Source organism: Thamnophis elegans, chromosome 5 (genome assembly GCF_009769535.1).
Source record: "Thamnophis elegans isolate rThaEle1 chromosome 5, rThaEle1.pri, whole genome shotgun sequence".
NCBI lineage: Eukaryota > Metazoa > Chordata > Lepidosauria > Squamata > Colubridae > Thamnophis > Thamnophis elegans.
In genome coordinates this window covers 75,095,238-75,114,482 of record NC_045545.1, presented here as the reverse complement: position 1 = coordinate 75,114,482, position 19,245 = coordinate 75,095,238, and the positions used below count along the sequence as shown (strand labels likewise).

Genomic DNA, 19,245 nt, shown 5'->3' with positions numbered 1-19,245 from the left:
TTCCTTCCGAACTCTGGGATGTAATTCATCAGGATCCAGTAATTTGAACTCATTTGGGCAGACAGCTGTTGTGACTGTGCGATTGTGTGGCCAATATCTTGATTTTTTTTTACCCCCATTCTGACATTCTTGTTTTGTTGCATTATTTTAATATGCCTAAAGCAGGGGTATCAGATTGGCGGCCCGTGGGCCAGATGTCACAAGCCACGCCACTTCAGCTCCCCAAATGGGGAAAACATCATGAAATGTCACAACACGGCAACGTGAGGCCACAAGTTTGACACCCATAGTCTAAAGCCTAACACTAGTCTGTTCTGACCCAGCTCTCCAGACACAACAAAGCCTCTGAAGTTAATTCAAAGATTCCTTTATTAGAAGCCCCAGCAAAAAGGAAAATCTTCGTCATCTTTCATCTTCTCCAGGAGCTCTCTGGCCCGGAAGGCAAAGCTTGCCAAAGAAACTTCCCTATCCCATGGAGCCATAGGCGAAAAAGTAAATCAGGGATCTTGGAGGTCTTCTAGTCCAGTGGTCCCCAACCTTTTTATCGCCGCGGACCAGTCAGCCTTTGATAATTTTACCGTGGCCCGCTGAGCGCGCGCAGGGGTGGGGAGGCGTTGTTCGCGACGACACATTAATTGTTTATATATCACGTGCATACCAGCGCGGGGCTCTCTTCCCTGGAGCCTTTGCACACGGCCCAGGAGCTTTTGCGCACGGCCCAGGAGCCTTTGCGCTGCAGCGATCATGTCCCCCGGCCGCTGCAGCAATCATGGCCCCCGGCCGCTGCAGCGATCATGGCCCCCGGCCGCTGTGCGGCCCGGTGCCAGGTACTCCACGGCCCGGCACCGGTCCACGGACCGGGGGTTGGGGACCACTGTTCTAGTCCATCCCACTGCTCAAACAGAAGATCCTATATCATTTCAGATAAGTGACCGTCCAGTCTTTTCTTTAAAGTAGTTGCACTTGAGAGAGGAAAACTGCTTTGGAGATCTACACATCCAAGCAGCCGCTGGGAGGAATAGAAGCGGGGAAGAATAGGTGGCATTAATACTAGAAGCCACAAAATACTGGGTTGCAGAAATTCAGAGGAACGCCAAGAGGTTGGCGTTTCCTGGCCCCCTTTGCTGCCCTCTAGTGGCCGCTCTGGCGCTTTTCCATTCTCGCTCCCCGGATCTCCGCAAGCCCCACCTTTCAGTTCCGTTTGGAATCGACTGCGAGGTGCAGCTGCAAACCCGCCCAGGAAGAAGAGGAAGCTACCATCGGGAAAGGAGAAAAGGGGAGCGCACATCTCCCCCCCCTCCAGCCTTTGGTTCTCCTTTAGTATCTTTCAGAAAATCCTATACCTGAGGGCCAAGGAGGGGGGCTGGGCCGAACCAAAGTAACGGCGGTGCCAAACGAATGGGAGCCTTGCGGCGCCCGAGGACCTGACTGTCCAGCGGGAGGGGAGACCCTTCGTTGGAAAAGCCCATCTCCTCTCCCTTCCCTCCCCCCCTCAAGAGCAGACCTGCACGTGCACACGCCCGTTGCCCTTAACGACGGCGCCACCTCGCCTCTCCTGCCGCCGGCCCACTCCTTTCCGCGGTCCGGTTCGCCCAATGGGCTGAGCGGACAAGGCAAAGGGGCGGGTAGGAAGGAGAGGAGTGTCCGCGCCGGAAAAGGCGTGACCCCCGCGGCGGAAGTAGCCGCAGGAGCCGCAGGGTGTGTAAGTGTGATAAGAGGGAAGCGGGTGGCTCGCGCGCCGACAACGCTCGCTTCGCCCGCTATCCGAGGCCCCAACGTCCCTCTCGTTTTGAGGCGGTCGCACCCCGTCAGGTGAGCGCTATCCCGCCAAAAGTCTCTCCTCCCCCCCCACCCGATCCTCGCCGCTGAGCGGCGGCGCTGAGCTTTGCCCTCCCTCCCCCCACATAGCCGAAGGGAGGGAGGGCGGTGAGCGGAACCGAGGCCTGCTCGGTTCCGGCTACTTGATCCCGCTCTGGGATGCCCTCTTCCCGAGACGCCGAAGCGAGGTCGATCTTCCGCCGCGCTTCCTCCCCTCCGAGACTGCCCGGAGCGGAGGGGAGGCGGGGAATCGGCGGCTCTTGGCGCGCTGCTTTTGCTCCTGTTCCGCTGCTGGAGCGAGGCTTCTCGGGGAGGGGTCACCTAGCTAGCTTGGGAGCGCCACGCCCTGGCTGAGTCACCTTCTCCTGCCGCTGCTGCTACCCGGGCATGGGCGTGCTCACCTGTGCGTAACGAACCTGGGACGGGGTTCTCGGCGGAGCTTCTGGGGAGAGGCCACGCTGCGGTTGCAGAAGAAAGTGGAGGGCGGGCCTCTCCTTTCAACGCAACCCTTCTGCCTGCCCTACTCGCTTTGTGTGTGTGTGTGTGTGTGTGTGTGTCACCACCTGGAGCGATAGGATCCCAGTTCCTTAAAATGACTTAAATGACACAATTAGACTCCCAGGTAGACCCGGAACCAGAATGATTCGTATCGCCCGTGTATTCTTGAGTTGATCTCTATTTCAAATTCGGTGCCCTGAAGAAATTGACTTTGCATCTTGCATGGATGGCATCCCGGGAGAGGTTTATTTGTGGCACGCTTTGTAATAGCGTTTGGGAATTCCAGAAGCCCTGGGTTTATCGGTTCGGGATTTCCATTAGGAAAAAGGAATGGAGCCTGGATCCGTGGTTCTGAGCAATCCGGGGGAGGTCTTTTCCCAGCTGGGTTGGAATGATAAAACAATTGGATCTGTGGGGGTGAGAGATCCTAGTGAGGAGATCTGAGGAGCCATGGTTTTAAAGGTTGCACTTGCTCCAGAATTTTTTTTGTTTTTTTGGAAATCACCACAATTGAGCTTTCCCATGGGAAGCCTCCACTTTGTGTAATCTGAAATGAAAGCCCATATCATCTAGAATAGAGCCTTGGGGGGGTCTATTATAGTCTTGGGAGATGCTAGCACTTAGCTGGTCTTTTCTATGTTCAGAAACCAAGCAGGGTTGGCCCTGGTTAGTACTGGGTGGAAGTCTACCAAAGAATCTTAGACCTGTAGGTTAGACTTAAAGATCGGAAAGCATCCTGGAAGAAGACATTGTCAAACTGTTACCATATAGTTGCCAAGAGAAATTTATAACTTGTTTGTGCAGTTATCAATTAGCATAATATACTATATATAGAAAGACATGCTTGTTTTGATGCTGATGCTGGCATTGTAAGCTAACAAAATATTGTGGACTACTATCCATTTTGTAAGATGGGTTAATTATTCACTTGCTTATGGTGATGAAAAGACACACAGTATATGTGGAAACTTGTTCTTCCATAAAGAGCAAGTGATGTATTGCTACACTGTTAGAATACATAGGCCCCAAGGATGTACTACTGTTGCATTCCCTGAAAAGTCTCCACCAGCTGATACAGCCTGTTGGGAGAGCATCACATAATGTGCAGTATCTGTCAATGCTGCTGTTGGTCTTGCATCAGCATGACTATGCCTGAATTATAAAGGGAATTATATTTATCATTTGTTTTTAAAGTTTTTCTTTCTCTTCCCCCTTTTCTCTTTCTTGTTTGTTGCAAACGAATTTCCTAAATTCATAACTGATTTCTAGCACCTGTGATCTAATGGTAATAACTGACAGTTGGAGAGATACTTGTCTTGCTATTCAATTTTGATTGAATTTGGTTCTTAAGAAAATTAGGATCTCTTCAATATCTAAAAATAAACAAGTGTCCAATTACCCATAATTAAAACGACTTAAATTTTGTAAAAAAAACCCCAATTTTAGTATACTATACAGTATTTCTATGCAGCTGTAATCTGCCATAAATCTAAAAGGCTTGTCAGCATAACATTTTAAAAGAATAGTGGAACCATTTAGGCAGATAGGCAGTGGGATCCATTGAATGTTTTCAGATAACATTCTTAGCAACACTTAGAAAGTGTTGTCTGAAATGCTTAATTTGGATTTTTGTATTAATCTGATTGTTGGATATAAGGAACTTAATGCCTGTTCCAATTTAGTTTCTAACATAATTTGTTTAATATATAATTCAGTAGTGTGGTAATCCAAAATCAAGCAGATTAGATAATGGCTTAATAAATTATGTGAACCCAGCCAATAAAATACCACAAATGATATTTTTACAGTTGAAACTGTTAACTTATCTTCAAAAGCTCCTATAATCAGTTGCAATACCAAAGTTTTGAGTCATTGTTCAGAGTTCTTTCCAAACACTTTCCCATTTTTCAGACTGTTCCTTTACTTATTTAGCCCCATGTAGCTTCTTAAAGTAACACACACACCCCACCAATCTTTTGAAGGAATGCATTGTCTCCAGCCTCTTATAACAAATTTATAACAAATTCTGTTATAAATATATTGGGTATAGACCTATTATCACCATAAAATATAAAGTTTAATAAGTGCCGGAAGTCCTGTAAAACATGAAATTAAGCATTTTAAAAATATCTCTACTAAGTTCATTTCTTTTGATTAAACAACACTACCTGGTCATTCATATCCTTTTGCCAGAGGTAGTACCACTTAATCATACTTTCTGCCTGAGGAAGAATGGCACAAATGTAATCATTAAGCAACCAATAACAATTTAAGTAATATGTCATATTTGTCATTTTGAAAATATGAAATTGTCCTTTGATAATAGAATGGTTTATTTTTTGCTTCTGTAGTTGATTTCATGCATTATATAAATCAGAAGAAAAGTAATTACCCTGGAATAAGATATAAAGAGCCATGTCCCAAAGGTGCTTTTTCAAAAGACAGCTGGACTTGTTTTTCCTTGTAGATGTTTTGCTTCTCATCCAAGAAGCTTGTTCAGTTTCTTGGGTGAGAAGTGAAATGTCTTCAAGGAAAAACAAAGTCCACCTGGTTTTTGAAAAAGCACTTTTGGAACAATCATGACCTGGATGACTGAGAATAATATTCATAGACATAGACAGCCATGCTTGTGAACAATCAATTCATCTTTGTTTTCTTCAATGTAAGGGAAATGATAAGCCTTAATTGCTTTAACTATTTCTAGTGTCTAGCAAGCTTTAGTCTTCTGGAAATTCCTATTTTGGTTTTGTACTCCCAACTTAGCAGAAAGGACAATTGGGATATCTATTAGCTACCATTTTTTCTCTTAAAATAGGTAGCAAATATGTTGCATTCTATTATGAGATAGCCTTAAATTCTGATGACCTGTTATATCGGTGACTGACTGTTACAGCATTTCCTGTTTGGATCCCTTAATTAAATTTCTGAATGCCACTTTATTTACTTGCTGCATATATAGATGCAGGTAAAGTTGATTTTAAGTTCTTTTAATTGGCCTAGTTTCTGAGGAGTAATTTCTTCCATTCATTCTTTGATATTCAAGTTATATGACTAATTGAGGAACAAAAAGTTGGATTAGAAGTTTTATGTATTTATGGATTATTTCAGAGGAGGTTTGTTCAAATGAGCAATATTTAATCATAAAAGACTACATGCATTATTTAGCTGAGTAGTTTTGCTACATGTAGTCTAAGTCTGTTCTGGAGAATCCGCTAATTGCAGAGTGACTTCAGGAAGCTGAGAAGGGATAATGAATTATCTTCCAGGTACAATTTGAGACAATTCAATATCTGGGGTTAATAGAGTTTAAAATGTTGTGATTGATTTGAAGTTACGGTTATATTATCCATGATTCAGATTGAGCTCTGTGTCAAAGATTGTTGAGTTCTGCTGCTTGTCAAAACAAAATTTTGAAAGTTATCTTCCTGCTGCTAGAAAGTATTGCATTAAGAACAATATCCATCTTTGTGTCTCTTATTTGTGGTTATAAGAGATTCATAGAAATGGTTTTTTAAGTATTTGCAGAGATTTAGGAAAGGCTTAAGAATGAGACAGTTACAAGTTTGAGGTTTATTTATTCTTTTATTCATCTTATTTATATAGCATAATGACTCCCATAAGTATTGCACTAATTGTAGGACAGAAAAATAGAACCTTTAATACCATCTTCAAACTTAGAATGCAATACTTTGTGCATATACCGGTACATATACCTTTTAGTAAGAAATTCTACCTCCTGGTGCTATAGCATCTAATATGAAATTGGAACAAAGAAGAATAGGTCACAGTGGATATGAATAATATAAGGCTTTCTGCATTTCAATCTGGTTCTGTTTTTCCTTTAATACTTTGGACACAAATCCAGGCATCTTTTCTGCCTGTTCTGTATTTCCATCACTTGCATATAAAGTTGAGTCCATAAGGTTACAGAAAGAAGGCGGGTGTCAGCTTCTGCTTTGCTGTTGCTTCAGCTGCCATGAAACGGGAAGGGGGGGGCGTGTATGTGGGAGGGATTTAATTGACGTGCTGGAGGAAGGTTCTAGGATGTACCAGTCGTTGGGAGTATGCATGCGTACGTGTTTCCCGCCTGCATCAACGGCCTACACATTCCATCTTCGGCCTGTCTGTTTGAAGTTATCTCACACCTGACATTTGAAGGACTTATGATTGGACTGGAGCTTTGATCCTAGGGGGGGGGAACGGGTTTCCCTATATATCAATTGCTTTCGCGCCATATTATTCAGATCTTGCTTCACTACTGCTCGCTTACCATTTATAATTAGTAAAAGTACTTTGGATTTCCAACCCATGGAGTCTCTTAGTCTTCTTTCCTAATTATGGAGTGGAGTGGGCCCTGACAGCGGGTCACTTTGTCATTGTAGGGTATCTACTATTAATTAGGTTTGTTTTTCAGTTATCTTGTGCTCTGATTTTAAAACCTAGTTTTAAAAGTTAGATTCCAATTCACAGCAAGCTGGCACTAATCTCTTCTTTTAACTATAGTGCTGGATCTGATTATCCTAGCAAATAGTTGGAAGTGAAATAAAATTCTTGGAAATGTGGTTATGATAAAAAACATTTATGGGGTGTAAAAGTAATGTTTAGAGAAATTGATGATCTATTACACAATTTTTTTTAAAAAAATCCTTATTTGTCTGGTTCTCTTTTATCTATGGATTTTTATTGCACACTAGGATTACATTATTTTAAACACTTGACTATTGTCTATCAATATGAGATGACAATTTCAAATCCAGTCCTTTTTTATCCTTTTCCCTTTTTCATTTCCCAGGATTTAATGGACACTTTTATTCTCATTTTTCAGGCTTGATGGTAGGTGTCTGATGTAATTTTATTTCTTGTCTGGGAAATTCCCCTCTCAGTGTAATTTCCACACTAGAGAAGAGCAAATATCTCATTTTTTGTATCAGACATAAAAAATATATTGCTTTTACTATTAAAATATTTTTCTATAGATTTGTGGGACGTGAATAGAATAGGAAATACACATTATATACAACTTTTTCCTACTCTTTAGGAATAACGATGGATAAAAGTGAGCTTGTACAGAAGGCCAAATTGGCTGAGCAGGCAGAACGCTATGATGATATGGCTGCTGCCATGAAGGCTGTCACTGAGCAGGGTCATGAGCTGTCCAACGAAGAAAGGAACCTACTATCTGTTGCCTACAAAAATGTGGTTGGTGCTCGTCGTTCTTCTTGGCGTGTCATTTCCAGCATTGAACAGAAGACAGAACGAAACGAGAAAAAACAGCAGATGGGAAAAGAATATCGTGAGAAGATTGAGGCTGAGTTGCAGGACATATGCAATGATGTTCTGGTAAGAGTCTAGTAGCAATCTGTATTTCAGCACTTCTTATAGTATATTTAAGTGTCCCCCAACCTTATTGCTGGATTACAGAGTAGTGTCAAAGGTTATGTCTTGTTTTCATTGAAATTAGCTCCCATCATTTGCTATAGATTGAGTCACTGTTAGAAAAAGCATGACCCAACAAAATGGATGTTCTGTAGCTGTAAAAGGCTACCAGACCAGAACCTTTTAATTCAGACTCATTGACAACCTCTGTATGTCCTTGAAACAAACAGCCCTTGGTTACAGAGTTTCCATGCCATTAACCCTGCTTTGTTATGCTATTTATCCTATCTATGGAGTTCAGTCATGTTCCAGAGAGGGTCATGTCTAATTCTAGATGAAGTGCTATCAACTTTATTACTTTTAATATTCCTCTAGGAGATACCTGCAAGGTGGCTGTGTGGTATTACACGCTGTTTGTAGATTGTTTGTCAAACTATTTTGAAAGTAGCAATAGCAATAGCAGTTAGACTTATATACCGCTTCATAGGGCTTTCAGCCCTCTCTAAGCGGTTTACAGAGTCAGCATATTGCCCCCAACAACACTCCGGGTCCTCAGTGCCAATGTGCTTCTTTTTCTTAGACCTTATAAAGCTATTAAAATAATCCATTTTAGGGGTTGACTGGGTTTCAGCTTGTATTGAATATACACATTTTGATTTTATTGTATATCATAGGCTTTTATCCTAGATACTATTTTCTTTATATTGTGATTTTATATTTTTGTGGTACATTATTATTTGCTGATTTTTGGTCTATGCACTGCACACATGTATAGCTCCATGACGGATAGTTTGCAACTGCAACTACTAACTAGAAGTTAGATATTTATACTTCTTTTGAAGTCATGTTTGGCTGAACAATCCTGCAAAGCATAGTTCCTCCCAATAGCTAGGCCTTAAGATTCTTCTACTATTTAGGATTACTTTTGTATGCGCCACTGTTTGATACTTTCTTCCATTGTAGGTAAATAAAACAATGGATTTGCTGTAAATGTCCTTTTTCTGTAGTAGGAATAGGAGACCCTCCTATCCAGATATTTTCCCAAAGGAAATATTGCTAATCCGCAGCTTTGCCCTTGTTTATATTTTATTCTCCCTCTAAAGAGTGAACTTTTATGAACTTAGCTAATGGCTCTGAAAGTGAGTTGGGCTGATTAGCAAAATGAATGAGAAGTGTAACCTGTTGTTGTACATTTACATGAATGTCATTTTACTTATATTCCATTTCTGATAAGTCAGTAAAAACTGCTAGTTGTGCTTGCTATGGTAGGTTACTCTAAATGTTACTAGCAGATACTCTAGGTGAAATTATTTATATGGCTGCCTATTCTAAGAGCCAAGGTGGCGCAGTGGTTAAATGCAGCACTGCAGGCTACTGCTAGATCAGCAGTTCAGCGGTTCAAATCTCACCGGCTCAGGGTTGACTCAGCCTTCCATCCTTCCGAGGTGGGTAAAATGAGGACCCAGATTGTTGGGGGCAATATGCTGACTCTCTGTAAACCGCTTAGAGAGGGCTGAAAGCCCTATGAAGCGGTATATAAGTCTACTGCTATTACTGCTATATTCTCTTATTAACCTTGAATTTGAACCATTAGTCTCAATGTAGTTAAAGTTGCTTTGATTATCTTGTTTATTAATTAGACTTACTAATTATTTGCCTTTGTTAGATATGTTTGCTCATTTTTCTGGAGAGAGAGGTTTTGTCTGTATGTGTCCATTCATTAATAAGCAGGACTTGAATGTCCATATTTTTATTTGGTGAGCATTTTTACTTTGTATAAGTGTAGCTTGCGTTGAGGACATTATTACTCATTCTTAACCAAACAAAGCATCAAAAAATTATTTGCTAAAATTCATCTCAATAAATAATGATAAATTGAAGAAATAGCATTCTTAATTGTATGGCTAATTTGTTTTTCAGGAACTCTTAGATAAGTTCCTTATTGCTAATTCCACACAACCAGAAAGTAAAGTCTTCTATTTGAAAATGAAAGGCGATTACTACAGATACCTTTCAGAGGTGGCATCTGGGGACAACAAGCAAAGTAAGTGACATATCTTATATGGTAGGGTGATGTTCTACAAGAACTATAGATAACATTTTAAAGGGTTATCCCAACATTTCTACTTACCAATTGACTCAGGAGTGTCGAAATATAGGGAAGAAGTGACTTTCATTTATGTTTTCCAAGCTAACCAGTGCTCCATGAAAGAAGAGTTGAGATTTGACCACAAGAGAAAATGTGAATGTTTTACTCCAAACATTTTTACTTCATTTTACTTCAAGTGTTCAAATATTAAAAGATATGTGGGAAGAAGAAAGCATGAGTCACTTGTTGTTCTTGTATTCCACATCTTAACCCTGTAAAGGCACAGATGTATGGAATGAAATATGCTTCCTGTATGTATTTATAGAAACCTTAAACCTCATGTACCTTAAAATCTTGGAATAAAGTGGGCTGTGCATATGTTAGTTTAATGTGTGGGGATGTTCTTTTCACTAAGTTATTGATATTTTAGTATATACCATATTTTTTGCACTACAAGACACACTCCCCCCCCCCCAAAAAAAAAGTGGGTGGAAATGTCTATGTGTCTTATAGAGCAAATATAGCAGTGGGGTCAAGGAGGGTTGGTGCAAGAGCGGCATTTGCCGCCTATTACCACTGCAGCCTTCGCTGCTGAGCAGCTGATTGATGGTTGGATTGGCCTCCCGGAATACCACCAATCAGCTGTTCTAGGAGGTGAGTATCCCTGCCTCCTAGAAAGGTGATCAGTGGTATTCTGGGAGGCCAATCCAACCACCAATCAGCTGCTCAGCAGCGAAGGCTCCAGTGTTCCCCAGTGGTGGCAGTAGCTCAGCTCAGTTGACTGATAGTGGGCGCAATGGAGCAGAGCCCTGAGAAGCCATGGGCTGGGGCTGCAATGTGCTGAAGCTGACCAGGTGTTTTTGAACTAGGCTTCCTGAGAAAGCATAAATCACAATCTTAATCCCCAAACCCTCTTTTATTTAAACGGTTGTGAATTATGGTCATTCACAGCCTATAATGATTCACAAACAGTCTGTAAAGAGTCCGACAGATGTCTGTCTGAGTTGCAAGGTCAAACATAGCATAGAATCAAACAGGACTTCTCAGAGCTTGAACCGATTAGATGAACTAATTGCTTCCCCCAAAGGCTCACATGCCTTTGCTCCTGTATTATGTCTTATGGGAGGGGCCAATAATCTTCAAGCCTTACTCCTGCGTCACCCTTTTTGTCTTAACTGTTCTTGCCTTCTGGCAGTTCTGCACATGCACACACTGAGAACAGGCTCACACTGTTCTTCTGCCTCACAGAGTCCAGAGGCTCGGGGGGCAGTATGTAACTACCAAATGGCACTGCCCCCCTCTCTGCCTCCAACAGAGAGCCCTCGTCCGAGCCTTCCCCAGACTCCTAGACTTGGTCCCTTGTTCCTCCCCAACCTCCTCACTGTCCGACTCTGCTGCCATCTCCGCAGGCCTCTGGTGGGCCACAACACCAGGCTGTTTGATGTTTGCTGCAAGGATGCTACCAGATGAATACTGGATGGATGCTGTGAGGCAGAGGAAAATTTTCTTGTTTTCCTCCTCTAAAGCTAATATGCGTCTTATGGTCCAGTATGTCTTATAGTGCAAAAATACAGTAACCTTTTCAGACGGGGACTGGATTCCAGTAGTGCTGTTCCAGATATCCCAGCTAAAGATAGGCGGAAACTTAGGTTAATTCCCTCCATCTTCCTCCACCCATTTTTTTTTAACCATTGTGAAAGGATCTGTTAGGCCACTATAGGTAGTCTGTGACAGTTCAGCAACTGTACTGAAGTTATGGCAGCATTGAATGAATGGTGGTTGTGACTGGTTCTTGGAGCTCCAACCATCCCAACATCCCCTGGGGTCATGTGATCACGATTTGGTTCATTGACAACATGTTTGCCTTTCCAATCAGTTGCCAAGCCCCCCCCCCCCCCCCCCCGATCACACAATCACCATTTGCAACCTTTCCTGCCAGCTTCCCCAGAAAGTCAAGGAGAAGCCAGCAGGGAAGCTTGCAAGTCACTGGGGTGAGTCTCCCCCACCAATGTACCTTCCTCCCAACTCATCTGCACTTGACCTGTATGGCATCTTGCCCATTCTCCCTGACCCACACAGTGCCTCTTGCACATCCTCGACTTTCCCCAATATTCCCACCCCCTTGGTCCTTCCTCTACCTGGCACCAGCCATCTTAACTGCTTGTGGGCCTGGGGCTTGTTAACTTGTTGATGGTTTCCCCGTTGTCTTTGATTGTGGGAAGGCAGTAGGAAGTTACCTTCCCTCACCTAAGAACTGCAGGATTCAGTTAATGAAAGTAAATGGTACTGAAGTGATTTCTGTCGTTAAGCAAAATGGGTCACATTTTATGAACATATCACTTAGTGACAGAAATTTGGGTCCCAGTTGCCATTGTAAGTTTAGGACTGCCTGTATACAAATAGTATAGAGTCTAGATATTTTTCTATGTTTCCACTTTAAAAATCCTTTGCAATTCTGCATGTGTAAAATCAAATATAGTCTTTAGTTATTCTCATATTGATTGACACTTTTATCTTACTACAGTATTTTTTAAAATAGATTTTAAGCTTGTGATGACAAAATTGGGAATTTTTAAATTCTAAGATCATATTGTAGAAAGATTAATTTGTTGAGGGCATATTAATTCAGACTTCAAGTCCTCAGATTTTAAAATTGAGCAAACTTTTTAGTCGCTTGTCATGAGTTTATGCCTCGCTTGCTCTCTCCAAACCAAAATCTTCATTATTTTTTCTCAGAACATTTAATCCCCATGGAATTTAACAGGTATCATAAACTGGTTTCTAATCCCACAATCGCTGTCCCTTTGCTGTCTACTAGAACAATTTTTTTTGCCGTAAAATAGAAACTGCTGCAAGACCTATTGAAGGCTAATGTGCTTTAACACATTGATACAAGATCCATCTATTTTTAATTCCCTTACCGGCTATTTGAAGAATAACAGTTTCTTGAAACAGAATTCCCCAATCTTTCTGACTTTGCAGACTAGCAGGGATGGGGAGTGGGGGGGGGGGGGGGGGAGAGATGGTTCCACGTGAGCAGTGGGCAAATGTGTACATGCAGCTCCATTTGTGTGAACGGCTGCCATGTCTGCCCACTGATCGCACAAATCAAGCACATGTGCTCTGCACCACCACCTATGCGGCCCGGTTCTGAACAGCTCAAGACCCAGCAAGGCTTAGTAGTGAAGTAATCCAAAGAATGGGTACAGGCTTTATGGTTCTCATGTGGTTACAATTGGTGACACAAGTAGCAACTCTGCATCAGTTCTGTGCAGTGAAAGTGCAAGTCGTTCTCAATTTACAATTACAATTGGGACCAGAGATTCCATTGTTAAGTAAAGGATTTGTTATGTGAGTCATGTCCAGTTTTATTTTATTTCATTTCGCCACAATTGTTAAGCAAATCACTGTGGTTGCTAAACAAATCTAGCTTCCCTCATTGATTTTGCTTTGTTGGAGGCTGTCTGGGAAGCTTGCAAATGGCAATCACATCACTCAGGAATGCTGCAACCTTTGTAAATACCTGAATTTTGATTACTTGAATGCAGGGTTGCTGTAACAGCCATATATGTGCGAAGACCAATCGTAAGTCACTTTTTCCAGTGCTGTGGTAACTTTGAACAAATGGTTTTAGTAGTGAAATGAGAAGAAGCAACAACTCAATTCCATCTGAGACCTAGGACATGCCTGCAGAGGTGGGGCCAAAAGATGAGGCTCCAATCCCAAGGAAATCCCTGCCATCCTTCTGTTGTGGTGGCCTCCAGGCCTACAATTTCAGTCTGCCTCCCGGTACCTGTGGAGATTGTAATTGAATGTAGCACTACTGTTTTCTTTAATGTGTGGCCTAATTTTATAATAAAATCTCACCTTGGCTGTGTATTTTGTATCTGTCAACTGAACAGGTGACAACACCTGGCTGAACATATCTAAGCTTGGCAGTTAAGCAAGTTGGGCCTGGTTAATACTTGGATGGAAATCTTAAGTAGTCTTTCCCAGGAACATATATTTTTGGATCTACTAAAAATATAACAAACAAATTTGTTTGCTTTTTTGTACTAAAATAATTGTGAAAGAACATTCAGTTTAATTGCTCAAGATTTCATTATTTGTTTCATTACTTCATTTCTCATATGAAGAGGAATTAAAAATATACTTATCTTTCTTCATAGCAACAGTAGGAAATTCTCAACAGGCATATCAAGAAGCATTTGAAATCAGCAAGAAGGAGATGCAGCCAACACATCCTATTCGCCTTGGTCTGGCATTGAATTTCTCTGTGTTCTACTATGAAATATTAAACTCACCTGAGAAAGCCTGTAGTTTGGCAAAGACAGTAAGGACTTAATTTTATTGAAAACTAGTGAATGGGGAAGAATGGGTAGTACACATTAAGGGGAACATAAATTTAGGTTAAATTAATATTTGAGAATTATCTCTATTAAACTAAAATAGCTAGCTGGATACTGAAAACAGTCTCTAGACAACAGTAATTTAAAATGTGCATTCTATAGCACATAAATTCTATAGCATTCCAATGTTAGTGGAAAAAAGCAAGGTATGACTTTAATTTAGATCCAGTTACATAATCTACAATTTAGATTTATACCCAACTCAACACTAATTATAAACATGGGGGAGAGACAGAGAGTCGAGAAAGACAGAATACACACACACACACATACATACAGTCACAGAGAAGGTGGGGGGGGGGACGCACAGTGTGCCTATTGTGTCAGATCTTATAGAAAGACAGAAATGAGAAAGAAGTGTTCCCTATGATAGCCAAGCCCATTGCTGTAAAGGGCTTATAAGTCATATTAAAGTATGTTCATAACAGTTTGAACCACCTTTTCATGGGCTACCTGAATCTTCCAAGTGGTTTTTTAGGGCAGTCCCAAATAGAATGCATTGAAATTCATATACAAAGTGACCCATGCATGCATGACTATAAAAGGGAGATTTCTACAGGAAAGGGTACATTTGGTATATCAGAGGAATCTGTGAAGGCCTGCCTCACCACAGCTGTTCACCTGCTCTTCAAGCAGTAACTCTGAATCCAGAAGGAACTTACAAATCACAAACTGATTCTGATGGGGAAATGCTATCCTATTCCGAACAAATAATGCAGAATTCTAGTGGGAGGAAATTATATACTCATAGTCATTCAGCTTGTCCTGGCTGAGTTTAAACCTGTTCCTCTTCATTCAGACCCATATAGCCTCCAACTGCTGGTATAAGACCTAGGCAGTAATTCTGATAATCCTGGGTCAAGCTATACCTGAGCCCATTATCAATGGATGACCTCACCCAGCAGTTTCATGTAGATGTTAAAACAGGATAGGTAAGAGTGTTCAACTCTGAAGCATCCTGATTATCAAGGTCTTTGAGCTGGCTGTCAGCTTTGACTGGAATTGGTCATGGAGAAAGGGAAACTACCTCTATAATGGCCTTGAACTAACTCTTAAGCTGCACCTAACTTTGTCACACCAAAGCAGCATCTTAGGTCCACTATTACCAACTCCTCATTGGAGTTCAACAGCTTAGGCAGGGAGGTAGAGCAGAAAAGCCATTATAGCATTGATAAACCCAGCTGCTCCCCAGAGCCCAATTTCAACCTTGTAAGTAGTATTTCCCATTTAGCTAGTTCTAATTAGACTTTAAAGTGAATCGTGTTTCTTAGTTGGAAATGGCAGAAAAAACAAGTCAAATAATACTTGCATTTGTTTTAGGCATTTGATGAAGCAATAGCTGAACTGGACACACTGAATGAAGAATCTTACAAAGATAGCACCCTGATTATGCAGCTACTTAGAGATAATCTTACTGTAAGTATCTTTGAAAAAAGTGGCCATGCCAGTTCATATCTTTAACTCTTTCTAAATATGCAGTTAGTTATTATTTATGGATTAATTGGAGTCCTGTGGAAAATGTTATATTTGGAAGTACTATAAGGCAGCGGTTCCCAACCTTTCTGGCTCTGCAGACCAGTGGCAGCTGCAAGTGGGGGAGAGAGATGATGGTTTCATGCATGCTGCTTGTGCAAATGCAGCTTTGCACACTTGCCTGCCACCTGTGCCGCCCGGTTCCCAACAGGACTATGGACTGGAATTCAGGGAGTCCAACTATAAGAGATAACATAAAGCTTTATACAGTAAGCATATCTATGTTAGAAAACTTAATACATGCCTTTTCCAGTCTGCTTACATATCTTTGTTTTCTATTGATAGATATTATATACTCATTTATTTAACTGGCTATATTCTCTAGTCTTTAATTCTTTGTTAACTGTTTCTCTTCAGTGCTGTGCTGAAGCCAAGTCAATATAAAATAGACTGCCCAGTATCTACTTTCTAGACCATTGAAATTAACTGCATGTCTTTAACATAAACATTCTTGTATATTCTTGCAGCTATGGACATCAGAAAACCAGGGAGATGAAGGGGAAGCTGGAGAAGGTGAAAACTAAGTCTGTCGTGCTTCACTATGTGTTCAATGTCACTGTATCCTACACATTATATTCCTTTGTGCGGCAAGCAAAAAGAATAGTACATCGACTTCACAACCTCAACGTAGCAAACTGTCTGTGGGGTAAAAAAAAATTGGTTGGTGTTCTGTGTATGTCAAATGGAAATCAGTTGAACAATGGCATTCTGAACCTTTCCTATTATGAACACTTGCAGTTATGATTACCGTGTTTATATTTTTTTAACTGAACACTGTGATTATGGGATTTGCGATTGCAGTTGACTTTACAAAACTCAGATGATGAAAGAATAGATACAAATCATGTAATTCCTTGGAAGGATAATAATCTGGTATCAAAGTTGCTGAAGTACAATTCTGCTGTAAAGTTGTATAGAAAATTATAGAGATTATATTGTGATACTGCAACATGGAAGGGGAACAATCTACTGTGTGGTATTCCAGTTCAGAAGCTCACTTCTGTGAATTGAATAGGCATGTTCATTCTGACATTTCTTGTTTTTTTTTCCTTTTCTTTATGTTTTTAAATAATGATGCTGGATACACTGCTTTTTAGCCAAATGATCATGTGATTTTAATCTTTTTCTTAAATTTCGTTCAAAGCCAAGGGGAAATGAAAAACGAAGTAGCAAATTATTAATGGTGGCAGAAAAATGGTGGCCTTGCTTCTGGGCAGATGGTCCACCTGCTCTTGCCACTGGCAACATCATTTTGGTCAGTAATGTATTATACATTTATCTTGTAGGCTAGTGGATTAATGAAATTTGGGTTCTACTTTTATGGCTTTATTAGCTGTAGAATAGTTGCATGAAATATTTTTTTCCCAGTTTTTAAAAAGGTAAACATTAATTCCTTCCAGGAAAGAAACCTGTATCTTTAAATATCTGAGTTCTTGGTACAAATTGTGTCTCTCCTGATGTAATTTAAATTAGAAACTCACTGTAATTGGGTTTAATTTCTGGTATTGGTAGAAAGTAAAATACTGGAGGACAGGTCTCACTTAGATGTAGATGGCCTATTGCTGCTATAGTTTTTGCCACTCCTGGCTCAAAACAAATAATTGGGCTCATATATAACATTTTCCTTAACTTTCTTAGAAATATAGATCATAATGTTGAATTATGTACAAATTTGTCCAGGCAAAGATTGGAATTCAGTAGTAGTTGCATGAATAATGCAGTGAAAGATGAGACTATTTCTCTTATTGGTCTTTTCAATATCGTTTCTCTGCTTGTGACATTCCACTTGGCTTATAGAGTCCATCTGTCTGTTCAACTGTTTGCTGAAAAGAAAATTCATGCACTGACTTCAAAATTCCCTCTACTAGCTGAACAAATTGTGCAGTTTTACTTGGCGCTTGATAAATGCAGTAGTGAATGTGGAACCGAGCCTGTCTGTATATCTGGTAGCTCTTTTTGCATTGTTTCTACTGACCAGTATTTTGCCTAAAGTTTGCTTCTGTGATGGTTGTATTAACTAGCACACATGTGGTTGTGAGAATAGTATAGCAAAAAGAAATACCTGGTTATCGATGTACTAGATTTGTGTATGTCTTTCAAACAGTTCTGGTTTCAACCTACACAATCAGGAAAGTGTAAAACGATTTAAAAATAAAAAAATTTATCAGTTTGTAGTTTCTCTTTTTTTATGTTATCACAATCACTTGATAAAATTATGGCTACATTCAATATGATGGAATGGCTATGTTATTTTGGGACCCTAACAATACTGATTGTGTTAGATTATATGCAATTGATGTAATTAATGTATCGGTGATGTCTATGAACTGATTTTTCTATTGGTCTAAAATGATTTAAACTGATTACTATTTCTTTGTGAGCAAAATATTGAAATTTGGTTTTCTACATGGAATAAAATTGTACTTTATAACATGATAGCATATACTATACTGTCCAAGTACTGGAAACATCACCAGTACTTCATAGATGGTATAAAGCTAAGGTACATTATAGTCTACATTTTTTAAAAGGAGTTAAAAAGCAAATTGCATCATAACAAGAAAAGTTAATCTTGTAAAAAACTTCATTTCGGAACAAGTTGCCCTTTGGTATAAATATTGGATCTAATAAAATGGAATATTTACATTGAGTACTTGTTTTAATCTGGACAAAACTAAAAATATTTCTCGGAACTCTTGCAATAAAGTATTTTAAAGCCAGTCTTTTTGTAGAATCTAGGTGGCAACAGCCAGAAGACAGAAATTGTTGTATGACCATGAGAAAAAAATGGGTATCTATGGAGTTACAGCTGTTATAATAATACCAAACACCAAAGTGGTTACTTTAGTTTCCAGCACAGATTTGTTTCTTATAAATGGGTAACATCTATGAACTGGAGTTGACATTCACAAATAGAGGAATGGGTTATGGTACACTAATTTGGAGAGTGGGTGGGGTCTGAGTAACCCCATATTCTGCAGCAATCCAGATGAGAGAATATTTCAGTCTATAGGAATTAACTCAATGTTTCTATACACATACACAAGTTATATGGCACTTTCATTTAGAAATCTATTTCATACAGATTTATTTATTTGTAGCTTTGCATTTCCTGTAAATGCAGAAAGAAACCTTTTTGAATGTTTTACATTCTTTTTAACTTCAAAGTAGATTGGTCCTCAGATTCTTTCTGAAATGAAGTATGAACTCATTTGCTCAAAAGCTACGTTTATCACAAAAATAAGACAAGATTTTATATTTTATAATTGACCCGGAAGTACAGAGATTACAGAATAGATTTTCAGACTGGTCTGAGACTCAAAGGCAATTTCAAAGTGGGCCATGGTGGCATGTTCCTTTTGGTTTAAGTCTTTGAGGCAAAGCAGAAGCAAATTTTGACAGCTCTTCCAAAATGCCTGAGCTGACTGTAATACTAATTTTGAAAACTGCAATAAAAATTGGCCCAATGTGGACCCCAGGGAAATCAGTTTTATTCATAGGGGATATTCTAGTGATGTAGTA

At 40.2% G+C, this 19,245-nt stretch overlaps 1 protein-coding gene across 1 annotated transcript; it reads left to right on the top strand.

Annotated features, from left to right (window-relative positions):
* The first annotated feature begins 1,656 nt into the window (after window positions 1–1,656).
* YWHAB (tyrosine 3-monooxygenase/tryptophan 5-monooxygenase activation protein beta) lies at window positions 1,657–18,367 on the top strand. Its single transcript, XM_032218109.1, has 6 exons — window positions 1,657–1,812; window positions 7,355–7,656; window positions 9,613–9,736; window positions 13,951–14,114; window positions 15,511–15,606; window positions 16,191–18,367. Exons 2-6 carry the CDS (start codon window positions 7,363–7,365, stop codon window positions 16,245–16,247), a joined length of 735 nt encoding a protein of 244 aa, XP_032074000.1. The 5' UTR covers window positions 1,657–1,812; window positions 7,355–7,362; the 3' UTR covers window positions 16,248–18,367.
* The last annotated feature ends 878 nt before the right edge of the window (window positions 18,368–19,245 follow it).

Coding starts and splice junctions, on each gene's coding strand:
- YWHAB (XM_032218109.1), top strand. CDS start 7,363: ATGGATAAAAGTGAGCTTGTACAGAAGGCCAAATTGGCTGAGCAGGCA. Junction 9,737..13,950: donor ATCTGGGGACAACAAGCAAA/GTAAGTGACATA, acceptor CTTTCTTCATAG/CAACAGTAGGAAATTCTCAA. Junction 15,607..16,190: donor TACTTAGAGATAATCTTACT/GTAAGTATCTTT, acceptor ATATTCTTGCAG/CTATGGACATCAGAAAACCA.